The following is a 15,277-nucleotide window of genomic DNA, read 5'->3' on the forward strand; positions in this document are numbered from 1 at the left end:
CTGTATTTGTCCTTATGTGCCTGACTTATTTCACTTAACAATGTCTTCAAGATTTGTCTGTACTGTAGCATGTATTAGAATTTCTCTCCTTTTTAAAAAAAAAATTGTGGTAATACCTGTAATACAACACTCACTGATCATCTTAACCAGTTTTTCAGTGTACAGCAGTGTTAACTATATGAATACTGTTGTCCCAACAGATCTCTAGAATTTTTTTTCTTTTTTTAAAGATTTTATTTATTTGTCAAAGAAAGAGTGCACACGCGCAAGCAGAGAGAAGGGCAAAGGCAGAGGGAGAAGCAGACCCTTTTGGCTTAAGCCAAAAGCAGACGCTTAGCCGAATGAGCAGCCCAGGCATCCCTAGAATTTTTTCATCTTGCAAAACTGAGATTCTATAGCCAGTGGAAACCATCGCCCTATCTTTCTACGACTGGCTTATTTCACCTAAAATAATGACTTCAGGTTTCATCTGTATTGTAGCATATGACATAATTCCCTTGTTTTTCAAGGCTAATATTCCGTGGTGGGTATATACCATGTTGTCCTTATCCATTCATCCATCACTGGACGTTTAGGTTGCTCCCATCTCTCGGCTATTATGAATAACACTACAATGAACATGACTTTGCAAATATCTCTCTGAAATCCTGTCATCAATTCTTTTGGCTATATACATATACCCAGGAATTTCTGGCCCATATGGTAATCTACTTTCTAAAAGACGATTTTTTTAGAGCAGTATTAAGGTTCGCAGCAAAATTGAGAGGAAGGTACAAAGGTTTCCCACATACCTCCTTGCCCCCCCACAGGCATAGACTCCTCCATTGTAACACTCCCACCAGAGTGGTCCATTTTATACAACTGATGAGCCTACACTGACACATCATAATCACCCAAAGTCCACAGTCCTATGGGCATGGACAAATGTAAAAATGACATGAATCCATCATTACAGTATCATACAAATTATTTTCACTGCCCTAAGAAATCCTCTGTGGTAATTCTATTTTTTAATTTTTTAAGGAAACTCCAAACTCTTTTCCATAGAGGACATACAATTCTGTATTCCTGACAATGATGCACAAAGATTCTCATATATCCATAACTTCACCAACATGTGTTATTTTCTGTTTTGTCATGTTTTGGGTTTTTCTCTAAAAAGAAGCTGTCCTAATGGGTGTAAGGGGGTAGGTATCTCACTGGTTTTTGTGTGCATTTCCCGTATGACTAGTAGACTGAGCATCTTTTCATGTCCTTATTATTGGCCCATGATGTATCATCTTTGAAGAAATGTCTATTCAAGTCCTTTGGCCATTTTTTAATTGGGTTGTTATTGTTTTAATTGTTGAGTTGTAGGAATTCTTCATATAGTCTGGGCATTAACCCTTTATCAGATATATGATTTGAATATCTTTTTTCTCCCATACCATGGGTTACCTTTTCATTCTGCTGTGTCCTTGGATGCACAGAAGTTTTAAATTTTGATGCACTCTAATTTATCTATTCTTTTTCTTTTGTTGACTGTGCTTTTGGTTCATATCCAAGAAATTACTGCCAATGTAATGTCATGAAGTTTTCCCCTATGTTTTCTTCTAAGAGCTTTATAGTTTGCTCTTACATTCCACTCTGTCATGGATTTTGAACAATTCTCTCTTAGAGGTTTGGAAATTTCCCACATAAACTTAAAATCATCTACTCCTTCCAAATCAATATGCACCTCAAATGATGGAAAGACAAAAGGGGAAGAAAGAATGTAAAAAACAGACAAAGAATTCTCTCAGTGGCAAAAATAATGTTGGAATTAAATCTTACCAGATCCAGTATTAGGTCACCAGTCCAAAGAACAACACAGATTTTTTTGTTGTTGTTGAGAAATTCAGGATTTTCAACTTAGAGTTGCTATTAAAATAAAAGTATTTAGGTCCCTCCACCAAAGGCTCCCTTCCCTATTATAATTTCATAGCTTTTCTATTGCCTTTTAAAATATTTATCTTCTCTATCCTCCACTGCTGTGCTTCTTGATGCTGCCATTATTAATACTTTTTTTTATGCCTAACACGTTGACTTATTTTGCAAACAGCTGCCTCAAAAGCCTAAGGGTACCTGTGTAGTTAGGCACCAATTTAAGAAGTCTGTTTTCTGGAATAATATTTATTCATTAATATTCTTGAACACCTGCTTTGTTTAAGACACTGTGAAAAAAACCAAGCTGTAAAACTCACCAAAAAGCTATTACAAACTGGCCTTAATAAGCCATACTCAGTATCATAATCACTTAGAAGGCTAATGGCCTGGAAATAAACATACCAGCAGGGCAGCATGGGGCATTTCTCCCCAGTGGGTCATCACAGCAGGTAATACAGTCGACAAGGAACTAACTCTCTTCTGGCCCTCCAGATGACATGTCAGGTTCAAGGGACCAAGACTCACACCCAGTGGGTTCAAGAAGAATGTTAGAAGAGAGTTTGACACTAGATCCTAGCTTTGAATGCCAAGGTAAGACATACAGTGTTTTATTTTATTGTATCTTTTTACCTCTGAGTAAATATTATTTTACTTATTTCTGAGTAAGGGATTAATAGGATTGAAGCTCTAGCAACATTAATACAGCACTTTGTAAGGGGCTAGAAGTAGAGAGACTGTAGGCAGGAAGACTATCACATTCCTTTGGGGGAACAACATTAATAGTAGTAATGTAATAGCAGTTTTATATAAATAAATAAATAAATAAATAAGTGTGTGTGTGTGTGTGTGTGTGTGTATTTAGCAATGTACTAGTTGCCAGATACTCTTCTAAGCATTTTTCATGTATGAGGTCCTTGTAACAACCTATGAAATAGTTTTTGTACAAATATTATCTGCTTCTTAAATAGGGAAACTGAGGCATCTAGTGATCAAGTATCCTACCCAGGGTCTTATGGCTAGTAAGTGGTAGGACGAACATCTGAACCAAGATAATCTGGTTCCAGAGACTATACTCTTAACAACTCAACACCATCATCTTCCAGAGTGTACTCTGTGTATGCTCACATTGTCTCAGATTTTAGAAAAACCCAAAAGGGATAATTCATTTCTCCCTAAGAAACCTGATAATGACAGGGCCGACAGTTCTAGTATTAGACTTAGCAAATCAAGACAGATAAGGATATCATGTGGGAATGAAAAATGGGATCTTGAAGGGTAGTTGGTACCTATTTAATGCCCACCAAGTGCCAAGGATTCATGCATCATCTTATTTAATCCTCACAACCACCTATGAAGGAGGCATTGTATTTAATTCATTTTTTTTTCAGATGAGGAAATCTAGTTCAGAAAGGCTATACCTTCGGTCTCTCGTTACAGAGCCAGTTAGTGGGACAGCAGCAGAATTAGAATCCAGAGTCACATTAATCTCATGCTCTTCCCACTACCTCATGCTGAGGGCATGAAACGACAGGACAAGAATATGGCCAGTCTGGAAGGATGCTGTCCTTCTGCCCTCAAAAGGCCAGCAACCCCTAGGGAAGAGTCTGGAGCCATGCAGAGGTGTGTGTGCAGCTATGTTCCAAGGCTGTCTCTTTACCCAGCTAGAAGTTATACCGATGGATGCATGAGTTAGCCCCTGTTCTGAGGAACCAGAACTAGCCTGTAAATTCAGGCAGGGCTAAAAGTCAGCTCTGGGGATTCCAACACACAAAATGCAAACTTAAAACCTCATTTAAGTTCAAAAACACAGGCTAGAAGTTTGTGACCCTCCACGTAAGACAGGTTAAAAATAAAATTATCTGAAGAGAACTGAAGATAGCACATGAAAGTGAGTAACCCAAGGGAACGGAGTCAGAGATCAGGAAACTATGTTTGTTTTCTCAGCTAATCCCCATATGTTTATTCTCAAAGTTTCTCAAAACCTTACCCTTAGAAAAATGCTTATGAGACAATATTAAATTTAAAAAAGCAAAACACACTAACACACTTGAAAGATGGAGAAAGGTGGAATTTTGGGTTTTACTTCATTTACTTCATTTTCCTTTTCCTGAATTTTTCAAATTTCTCATACTAGACATATATTACATTGTTCTTCCGGGGATAAAAATAAAGTATACTAATTGAAATACTTTTAAGCAATACTTAGGAAGAGAAAAAGAAAAAACCCAATTTCACGAAGAGTAGTTTAGTAACTCTTAAATGCGCAAAGACACTACACAAATCAGCTGAGACATTTGTAAAAAAACAAAACAAAACAAAAAACAAACAAACAAACAAAAACCCAAAAAGAAACCAAATTTCCAGAACCCAAAGACCTACTCAGTCAGAATTTCCCTGGGCTGAACTTAGGCATCTGGAGTTTTAACAAGCTCCCCAGGTGACTATCATCTTTTTCATCAAGGAAGTCCAAAAGCAGTTTCAATTCTCTTTCTCTTTTTAAGGCTCTTTGATATTTCTTTAACACTAGTTAGACTGGAAGGCAAACACACAATATTTAACAGTGAGAGCAAGTGACCAGGGTAAGGACTTGGATGGCCTCACGTCTCACCATTCATCTCTGCAAACTTCTGAACATCACTTAGGGTTTTCAGTTCTTGTCTTGGACATGCTGTCACACACAGTGCTACAGACTTGATCTTCCGGTTTATCAAGTCCAGATTGCATGGATCCAAAAAGAACACATACCTAAAGCATAGACAAAAATATCGAGACGTTATTTCACAAGAACACATTCTGGTTCGCTGCCAATTTGACTACGCCTAAAAGCAAAGAACATCTGTGCTAGTCTATACTCCTTCACAAATTTTATCAAAGATGAACAGATATTTCACAAATCTAATCACAAATTTTCTTTTTAATCAATTGCTTATAAATACACCATTAACAGTAGGGACTGGAGGAAATGTAGGATTCATTATTTGTCATGATGTATTTTCCCAATATTTAAATTTTTGTAATGTATACTTTATCATTAGAAGTTATTTTTTAAAATAATTAGTTTTCTTTTTTGCCGAACTTGTGCCTTCAGAATCTCCCAAGACTGCTATATAACATAAATTGTAGTTTCTATATAAACTTATGTAATAAAAATAATTACATACAAAATATAAAATTATAAAAACAGATATATAAACTTTTATTAATGAATATATAATTACAAAAATGAATTGTAAAATTATAAAAAATTGAACATATAAAGTTGAATGGAGGCTTGAAGGAAAGACACCAACAATTTAACTGTAGTCATCTCTGGATGTTAGAATAAAGTGATTTTAATCACCTTCTTCCACTTTTCAGAAGTCTCATTTTTAGAAAATGTAAATGACTTTTGAATTGAGATAACTACAGCTGATATTGTTTATTAGAAGGTCCATTACATTTCTTTTTTTTTTTTTTAAGATTTTATTTATTTATTTGACAGAGAGAGATCACAAGTAGGCAGAGAGGCAGGCAGAGAGAGAGGAGGAAGCAGGCTCCCTGCTGAGCAGAGAGACCGATGCGGGATCCCAGGACCCTGGGATCATGACCTGAGCTGAAGGCGGAGGCTTTAACCCACTGAGCCACCCAGGCGCCCCGGTCCATTACATTTCAACAAAGTAATGCCCAAAACTTAAATTATCCCTTCTGTATCCTATACATTTATTATTTTTGAAAAGGAAAGATCCATCAGAAATTACACTGAAACAGATTTTTTAAAAAAATGTTAAAAAGTAGGGTGGTTCAGTTGGTTAAGCATCTGCCTTTGGCTCACGTCATGATTCCCGGATCCTGGGATCAAGCCCGCTTGGGGCTCCCTGCTCAGCGGGGAGCCTGCTTCTCTCCTGCCTGCCATTTCCCCTGCTTGTGCTCGCTCGCTCTCTCTCTCTCTCTCTCTGTCAAATAAATAAATAAATAAATGTTCATATGTATGTGTGTTAAGTGGAAGAGATGACAAAGACTGTAGATGTTATCATCTGCCCAAAAAGAAAGAGCCAAATACTCTTATTTGAGAAAAGCAAAGTCTAACGTGGAGCAACAGAGGGGGTACAAATAGGAATGCCTTCATGTCAGAGAGGAGTTAAAGAGCCTCCAGCACGGGTTTCAATGCTACTGGGTCCAAGGAAGGTTTTACGAAATTATCTATTTGCCAACAGCCTTTCCCACATTGTTAAATTCTGTTTGTTTTGCTATATAAAATAGGATTCAAATCAGGAAGTAAAACCAAATAGAAGAACTAGGTGAGAAAACTGAAAAGCAAAAATATCAGGGGCCCTGGGTGGCTCAGCTGGTGGAGCGTCTGCCTTCGGCTCAGGTCATGGGTCCTGGGATTGAGCCCCATGTCGGGCTCCTTCCTGGGGGGGAGCCTGCTTTTCCCTCTGCTGCTCTCCCCTGCTCATGTGCTCTCCCCCTCTCTCTCTCTCTCCGACTCCCTCTCAAATAAATAAATAAAAACTTAAAAAGGGGTGCCTGGGTGGCTCAGTGGGTTAAGGCCTCTGTCTTCAGCTCAGGTCATGATCTCAGGGTCCTGGGATCAAGCCCCGCATCAGGCTCTCTGCTCAGCAGGGAGCCTGCTTCCCTTCCTCTCTCTCTGCCTGCCTCTCTGCCTACTTGTGATCTCTGTCTGTCAAAAAAGTAAATAAAATCTTAAAAAAAAAAAAACTTAAAAAAAAAAATATCAAGTCAATACATATGCTAGGATAGACAATATAAAAGGATAACAGAAAAAAAATTAAATATTAAAAGAAAGAAGTGTATATGTTGGGGGAGGGGGACCTGAGAGGCCTTTGCAGGTGGAGTAATATTGCACACAGCAGGGATCAGGGACCAGGAATCCGCACGAAGGTCAAAGATAAGCTATAAACCACCAAACTGAAAAAATAAAAAAGAATATTTTATAACTGGTCTAGTGCCCCCAATATCATTTGTGTTCTACATAGATAAAAGGAAAGAAAGAAGCCAAGCAGAAAGGTGTTATTTGGCAGTGGAATTCAGACTGCTCCTGTGTCTGATGGTTGGCAAGGAGCGCAAGGAGGAAACTTTCTGACCACCTTTGTATAGAAGCGAGTAATCCCTTACTGATTCCCCCTCTATCTGTCCTGTGTCTGGGGGTGAGTGTGCCCTGCCTGGGGCTCTGTGCAAGGAACAGCAGGGAACACACAGGTCCTTGAGGAAGGTGTCATAAAAACTTGGGAATCATTAACCACCACCACCACCATGGATACTGTCAACAATACCCATAAAAATAATGGTAGTCAACATTTATTGAGTACCAGATGCTGTATTCATAAACCTTTTACACACATCAACCCCCTTATCGCACAATCCTCACAACAATCCCGTCATCTGTTGGGGTGGGGGTGGGTGGGCAGTACAGTTGGGGTGGGGAGAGGAGTTAAGTGCACAGTTCTAAGTGATGAGCAAAGCCTGCAGAAATACCTGGAAAAATCACATGACAACAGAAAAAAACGGGCTTGGGGAAAAGGAGAGACTGCCAGAGGCTCGTGGGGCCTTGGATCAGTGACAGTGGAATTTTATAGCCTGCTGAGAACAGATACTTTGGCTGATTGTCCTGCAGGATTCTGCCCCCTCCAAGGCCAAAAGTGTCCTCACTATATTCCCAGCTTCCTCTGCATCTTAAAGCGTACTCTTGATTTAGCCTAGTGACTGGGCAGCAGCCTTGTACCAAGCCTGGATCAGACCCATCTGAGCCTGCTTTCTGGTTCTCTTTCTTAATAGTTCTCTGACCTTGGGGAATATATTTATCCTTCTGAGCCTCAGTTTCCTTATCTATGAACTGCACATTCATGACTTTATTTGATCCTCACAACAACTTTATGTGCTAGAGGCCATTACCATTCTACAGAGGACAAAATTGAGGCCCCAAGGGACTAACTACATGGTCCAAGAGAGCTAGTAGATGCCAGAGCATGAATTCAAACCTAGTCCTTCTGATTTGGAGTTTCAACCTGTGTCCAACCTGCTCAAGCCCCAAAATATTTCCTACAAAATAACAGATCATTGTAACTGTTCTATATTAACTCTGAATATTTTTTCCACCATTGTGAAGTTCATTCAATCCATGGCAACGTGTTCATAAGTAATTAAATTTTAACTAAATGGTATTTAACTGAATATTTACAGAGTAGGAAAAGTGCATGTGTCAAACAGACAAATTTATGATTCATTAAAACTGCACTTTCTTGCCTTTTGATTTAAAAATGCCCTTAGCCAGGTAAATAAATCCTTTCAGTTTTCACTTCAATTTTCCAATTTCATTTTTTTGAAATGAAATAAATACCCAGCTCTCAAATAAGCGTGACATTGGCAGACCAGATTATTTTAATTAACAAATCTACAAATGAGTGGGTTTTTTTTTAAACCAAGAAAGCGAAAGACACCAGGTAAGAGGTTATAAGACACCCTAAAAAAGGTTTCTTAAAACAGCCTACTTTGACTCTGCCACTGGGTAAACGGCTGGGAAGGGGCTGGGGTACGTGGATTCGTGATTACATGTCCTCCTTTCAAGGTGGAGAACCACAGTCACAGATAAATAAACTGGAGTGAAAAGCAAATTTTCGTCACTATCCTCAATGAGTCTTTTACTAGACCTACTAACAACCTGAAAACAGCTTTAAGTTTCACATCCTGTAGAGGAGTGGGAACGAATAAAATACCAAAAGTGGGAATGAAAGTAGGGAGAGACGCAACAAGAGAAAAACACCTTTCACCATTTGAATAGCCCAGACACCTGTGGGCACTGGCACATAGGACAAGCATACAGCATCATCGCACGGTATCGAGAACACGTTTGCAAAGAGGACAGCAAAACAACCCAGGCAAGCTTTGAACTTCAGAGTTAGATGAATGGCGAAACATGTGGAAAGCTGAACTGTAAAGCAAACACTACAGAGGACAGTAGGTAAGGTGTATAAGTATGTATTGTAGTCGAGATGGTTCCTGGGAACTATTAAAGGCGAGAAACAAATAAATTAGTTTTCAATCAAAATTCTTGAAATAACAGCTTATCTCCAAAAAGAGAGGACAGGAGAGAGATCCAAAGAAAATGTCTATCTACACAGTAAACTTGTGGGCACTGATGCACCAAAGATGAAGACAGGGCCATAAGGCATGAAAGCTCAGGAAAAAGGACAAGAAGAAGTACAGAAAGAGGTGACTTTTGAAGCAGTGCTCAGGGCAGGGCAGTGAACATGGAGTGAGCCAAGGCAGAGAAAGCTACCAGAGATGGCTCACACTGGTTTAAACTTCTATTTTGCTTTTGCTTTCATTTTCTTCAAGGAAGATAGGGCAAGGTGGAGAATATAAGATATACCAAGAATTTACTTTGGGCCACCGAGCATCTTTGGCATTGTCCTCACACATCCTAATTCTATAAGAGGGAACCAGGATTTAAGAGTTGGGCAAGCAACCAAAGACTACACTGCCTTGAACCCCGGGGGACTGACTCCAAGGGCTGCTCTTCCTGCCACTGGTCCTCCAAGTAAGAATGAAGGTAATGGCGAGTGAATTACAGAGCAATCACACAGTGATTGATCTCTACATGGTAAGTTACGCTCTCATGATAAGAATTACACAAGATGGGGCCACTTGGGTGGCTCAGTTGGTGAAGCATCTGCCTTTGCTCAGGTCATGATCTCAGGGTTCTGGGATCGAGCCCCATATTGGGCTCCCTGCTCAGTGGGGAGTCTGCTTCTCCCTCTTCCCTCTGCTGCTCCCCCTGCTTGTTCTCCCTCTCTTTCTCTCAAATAAATAAATATTTTTAAAAAAAGAATTACACAGGGGGCGCCTGGGTGGCTCAGTGGATTAAGCCGCTGCCTTCGGCTCAGGTCATGATCTCAGGGTCCTGGGATCGAGCCCCGCATCGGGCTCTCTGCTCCGCAGGGAGCCAGCTTCCCTTCCTCTCTCTCTGCCTGCCTCTCTGCCTACTTGTGATCTCTCTCTCTGTCAAATGAATAAATAAAAAAAATCTTAAAAAAAAAAAAAAAGAATTACACAGGATAATATGTAAACACTTCATTCATTCAACAAACACTACAAAGTATTTATTACGTACCTACTCATGGGCTAGGCCTGGAGATACAAAATTCATTTAAAAAAACAGTTCTTAAACGCAAATAACGTACAGGCTAGAGAGGAAGAAACAAAAATACAGTCATTCCAAATCACGTGATGGGTGGCAAGGTTGAGATGGCAGAGGAAACAGTGTCATTCTGCACAGAGCATATGGGGTTAGAGGAAGCAATACGGAGCAAGAGGCAGTTTCTAAGCCATATTTTGAAAATGAGTAGGAATTTTCCAGGCAGATGGGGAAGGGAGCGTTCTGGGCAGAGGAAACTGCATGTATAAAGGGACAGAAGCATGAAAGAGCATATTTAAGGAACTGCAAGTAATTCGATAAGGTGGACTCCGGGACGGGACATCAAAGGGCTGCGCCCGAGGAGAGGGGACTGACGACCTAAGCATCCTTCGAACCGCAGACCCAGACAGCTCCGCGGCACCCAGGATGCGGCCCACGGATCCCCGGAGTCACCAGCCCCTCGGGGGGAGGCCGCAGAGGGGAAGGCTGGGGCGCCTGTGGCGGGGCTCCAGAGCCGAGCCTCTGCCATTAAATTGCCTCCGGCTGCCATGGCAACTCCGCGGCAAGGCTTTTTGGAGCAAAAAGTGGCAAACAGATACTCGTCTGCTGGCCACCTCCTGCCAAATTTGGCTTCTCTCCTCTCTAATCAGGACGGAGGCACGGCGGCTGGAAAGCTGGCTGAAAAATCCCTCCGACCGGTGCCTTCCGCGTTAGTGATTCCTGACACGCGTTTTCCCCCCAGAGGAGAATAAAAATGGAGTCTGATCATTTCCCCAATTATTACCTCGTATCAATTTACAATTTATAGCCGCTCTCCACAGAGCATGCTGCCATTAGTGAATCACACCAAAAGGGAAAACACAACAACCTCACAGAGGCTCCTATTGCTCAATACAGACTTCGGAGAGCCTGGTCTCTGTTCCACCCACAGTGGAACGGTGCCCAGAGGAGACCTCTGACTTCCTGTGTGGGTGCCAGCAAGGCCCGCCCAGTCATCCCACCGGGGTGGGACCCAACTGCACGGGGAAGGGCTCTGTGACACAGGACAGAGCTATGAAGCCTGCATACTCAAGTCCCTGAAAAACCCCAAATGACCCCAACACACACCAACCCAACAAACGGAGGCAACACACATAAACTAAAATCCCGCTGGTCCTCTACTTTCTGGAACAAAGCCAAGTGGAGAGAGAGAAATATGCTGAAAGCAGTGATTTATCTTCAAAATTGTCACTCTAGATAGGAGCTGAGAGAACAGCACAATGTTCACGACGCCCCCAAGATGGCAAGAAGACTAAGGAACAGAGATAAAGGGCAGAGGGTGACCTGACCCATGAGGGTGAGGACAGCAGCGCCCCATGTTCCCACTGTCCCTCGCCCCAGTCTCAATGAGGAAGAGGCAAAAACGTCCCCAGAGGAAGCACTTGATAAACAAATGCCTCCCCAGTCCGGCAGCCTTCGATGCTAGCACGTCTGTGGCCCTTGATTCACAGGTAACTGCAAAGAAGGGAAACTCTCATAGTCATTTCCGGCAAATGCACAGCATTGAGAGCTGAAAGCAGCTTCCAGCTGCAGAGAGAGCCCAGGGATCAGATGAAGACAGCGACACTTGGAGACGTTAACCCATCTGACCTCATCTCTCGCAGGTCTCCTTTCTGTCCCTCACTCTCCAGCTCACCCGCACCTAGAGGCCTTTGCACTTCTATCTGCCTGGAGTGTTCTTCCTCCAAAGAGCAGCATAGCCACTTGTAGACCCCACACTTGCTTCAAGTCTTCAACCAAAAGTCACCCTCTTAATGACAGTGGGGCAGCCACCCATCTGAAATGCTTCTCTCCACTCTGATGGGCGTCGTCCATCTTTCCTGTTTTCTGTTTCTCCTTAGCACTTACACTCACTAACACACTGTATATTTTGCTTATTTATTGATTTATCATCTGTCTCCAGCCATAGAGTATCAGCTCCCAAAGGACAGACATATTTGCCGTCTTCTTCATCATTATATCCCTAGGGCCTAAAACAGTGCCTGGAATAAAGGAGTTCCTAACTTACTTGTTGAGTTGATACATGGATGTTAACTGTGTAAGATTTTGCCAAGTGGAGGAGGGAGTGGAGGGAAGGTAAGGAAGAAGATATTTTAGGTACAAGGAAATAGTCTCATTCACTCAACAGAAACTTATCAAATGCCTCTGCCAGGTGCAGGGCTAAATATGGAGTCATGATGCCGTGATAAGTGAGACCAACACAAACAAGTGTCTCCATTCTCAGCACTGACAGTCCAGAGAGAGTAAGGAGATAATTACAAAAGCATAGAGATCTTATTGCAGAGAAAAGAGGATAAGAGGATGCCTCCAAAGGGCCCCATGAATGGACAAGTGTCCAGAAGGAAGGAAATCTAAAGCCAGGACCTAAAGAATGAGTAAGAGTTTGCAAGTATGGAGGAAAGGAGGCAAAAACAGGGAAAGTAGAACACACAAAAAGACATAAAAGTGAGACACAGCACGGTGTAACTGCGAAAATGAAAAACATCACGATGGTTGAAACAGACTGGAATAAAGAACTAGATGGCCAGACAGGCAAGCTGGAGCTGGACCACAAAGGCCTCTCAGGTGGTATCAAAAAGGTCAGAAACTTGGGAGTTCATCCTAAAGCTGGGGAGCCTAAACACTGGGGAGCCACTGAGGATTCACCAGCTGTAATGTGGGGAATGAATTAAAGGCGAGCAAGAGAGAAAGTAAAGAGACTGAATCTCTACCAAGGGGATGACTTCGACTAGGGTGGGAATGGGAACAAAAATGAGATTTTGGAAACACTGAGGCACAATTAAGAAAACCTGATGACCGGGGCGCCTGGGTGGCTCAGTGGATTAAGCCGCTGCCTTCGGCTCAGGTCATGATCTCAGGGTCCTGGGATTGAGCCCCGCATCGGGCTCTCTGCTCCGCGGGGAGCCTGCTTCCTCCTCTCTCTCTGCCTGCCTCTCTGCCTACTTGTGATCTCTCTCTCTGTCAAATAAATAAATAAAATCTTTAAAAAAAAAAAAAAAAGAAAACCTGATGATCGATTATATGTGGAGGGAGGGAAAGGAAGAAATTAAGCATGATGCTTATTTACAGAAAAAATTAAGAAAGGAAGAAATTAAGAATGATCTGGTTTAGACTAGGGTAGCAAGGGCATTCTGGTTTGGACTCCTGTTCAGTAAGACATGCATCTCAGGAGGAGGAGTAGAGTCTGGAGGGGTAGAGATCACGTTCTAACTGTAGACAGTGTGAGTCTGGAGTATCTGTGGAGTGTCCCAGTGGACCTAGACAGTTGGCTGGAATGCTCTGGCAGAGAAATCTGGACAAGAGATAGACATGGTGGAATTACCAGCATATAAATGATAACCTGGCCCAGGAGTACATGAGATCATGAAAGTGACCGTGCAGAGTTGAGATTCTGATCCTTGGCAAAATCTGTGACCCTCCTGAAACTGTAAGCAAAATATGGTGCACAAATTCACAGGCAGCTTCCTCAAGAGAGACTTCTTACTTATAGTTTTGATCAGACTGCCAAAGTCCCTCCAAAGAGGTAAAAACTTAAGTCAAGTACGATGAACAGAGAGCCAAAACAAAGGCAGGGAACTGAAAAGGCATGGCGATAAATGATTCTATTATCTAGCTAAGTGTCTGCCTTCTCCTGATGCATATATTGTAAAGGGAGAAATAATTGCCAGAATGGTAACCAAGAACTTGACAGCAAACAGTGTTCTTCATACTAAACTGAGACCAAAAAGCAAATTAAAGCACCTTTTTTTTTTTTTTTTAAAGATTTTTATTTCTAAGCAATCTCTCTACCCCACATGGGACCTGAACTCACAACCCCAAGATCAAGAGTCACACGCTTCACCAACTAAGCCAGCCAGGTGTCCCTAAGAATACCTTTTAAAAGTAATTCACAAGAGCTTTAAGAAACAAAAGTTCTCCATTTACTCTAGTCAACTGGAATAACACCCCTAACCCCAAGTTCACTGGCAATACTACACTGTCACGCGAAGCATTCTCAGAATCAACTTTTTCCAGCACTCAGGCTGAGAAGTAGCATGTGGTGACAGTCAATGACCAGAGATCTATTTTTCTTTCTAGTTTATTTATTTATTTATATTTTATTTATTTGATAGAGAGAAATCACAACTAGGCAGAGAGGCAGGCAGAGAGAGAGAAGAGGAAGCAGGCTCCCCGCGGAGCAGAGAGCCCGATGTGGGGCTCGATCTCAGGACCCTGAGATCATGACCTGAGCCGAAGGCAGAGGCTTTAACCCACTGAGCCACCCAGGCGCCCCCTCTTTCTAGTTTAATAGCTGTATTGAGCTATAATTTATGTGCCATAAAATTTAACTATTAACTGTACAGTTCAAAGTTATGTACAATTGAGTTCAATTAAATATTTTTAAGCATATTTCACAGAGTTGTTTATCCATCGCAACAATCTAATTTTAGGATATTTCATTACCCCAAAAAGAAATCCCATACCATTAACAGTCATTCCCCATTCCCTCACTTTCTAACCCCTAGTCCTAGGCGACCATGAACAAACTATCTCTATAGATTTGTCTATTCTGGACAGCTCACATAAATGGTATCATAGGATATATGGTCTTTGTGACTGGCTGCTTCTACTTAGCATGATGTTTTCATGCTTTGTCTGTGTCATTCCTCTTTATGGTTGAATAATATTATTACATTGTATGGCCAGAACACATTTTGTTTATCCATTCATCAGTTGGTACACATTTCTGTTGTTTTCTCTTTTTGGCTATTATGAATAATGCTGCTACGAACATTTGTATACAAGTCTTTCTACGGGTGTATGTCTATATGGATAGATGTTTTTATTTCTCTTGGATAAATAATAAGGAGAATTGCTGGGTCTTATGGTAACTCTGTATTTAATATCTTGAGGACCTGCCAGACTTTTCTTTCTTTCTTTCTTTCTTTCTTTATTTATTTATTTATTTGACAGAGAGAGATCACAAGTAGACAGAGAGGCAGGCAGAAGTAGACAGAGAGGCAGGCAGAGAGAGAGAGAGAGAGAGAGAGAGGGAAGCAGGCTCCCCGCCGAGCAGAGAGCCCGATGCGGGACTCGATCCCAGGACCCCGGGATCATGACCCGAGCCGAAGGCAGCGGCTCAACCCACTGAGCCACCCAGGCGCCCCCCTGCCAGACTTTTCTGTAGCAGGTGCTCTATTTAATGTCCAGACCAGTAAT

General features: G+C 41.7%; 1 protein-coding gene across 3 annotated transcripts in view; it reads right to left on the reverse strand.

Moving 5' to 3' along the window:
- Positions 1–15,277, reverse strand: part of SLC44A1 (solute carrier family 44 member 1) — a 199,739-nt gene that overhangs the window by 100,617 nt on the left and 83,845 nt on the right. For all 3 annotated transcript variants that reach the window (XM_046022434.1, XM_046022433.1, XM_046022432.1), the window contains exon 4: positions 4,514–4,650. In XM_046022434.1, the coding sequence (XP_045878390.1) occupies positions 4,514–4,650 (137 nt within the window). The remainder of the gene's footprint in view (positions 1–4,513; positions 4,651–15,277) is intronic.

This window comes from Meles meles, chromosome 11, assembly GCF_922984935.1.
Source record: "Meles meles chromosome 11, mMelMel3.1 paternal haplotype, whole genome shotgun sequence".
Classification (NCBI taxonomy): domain Eukaryota; kingdom Metazoa; phylum Chordata; class Mammalia; order Carnivora; family Mustelidae; genus Meles; species Meles meles.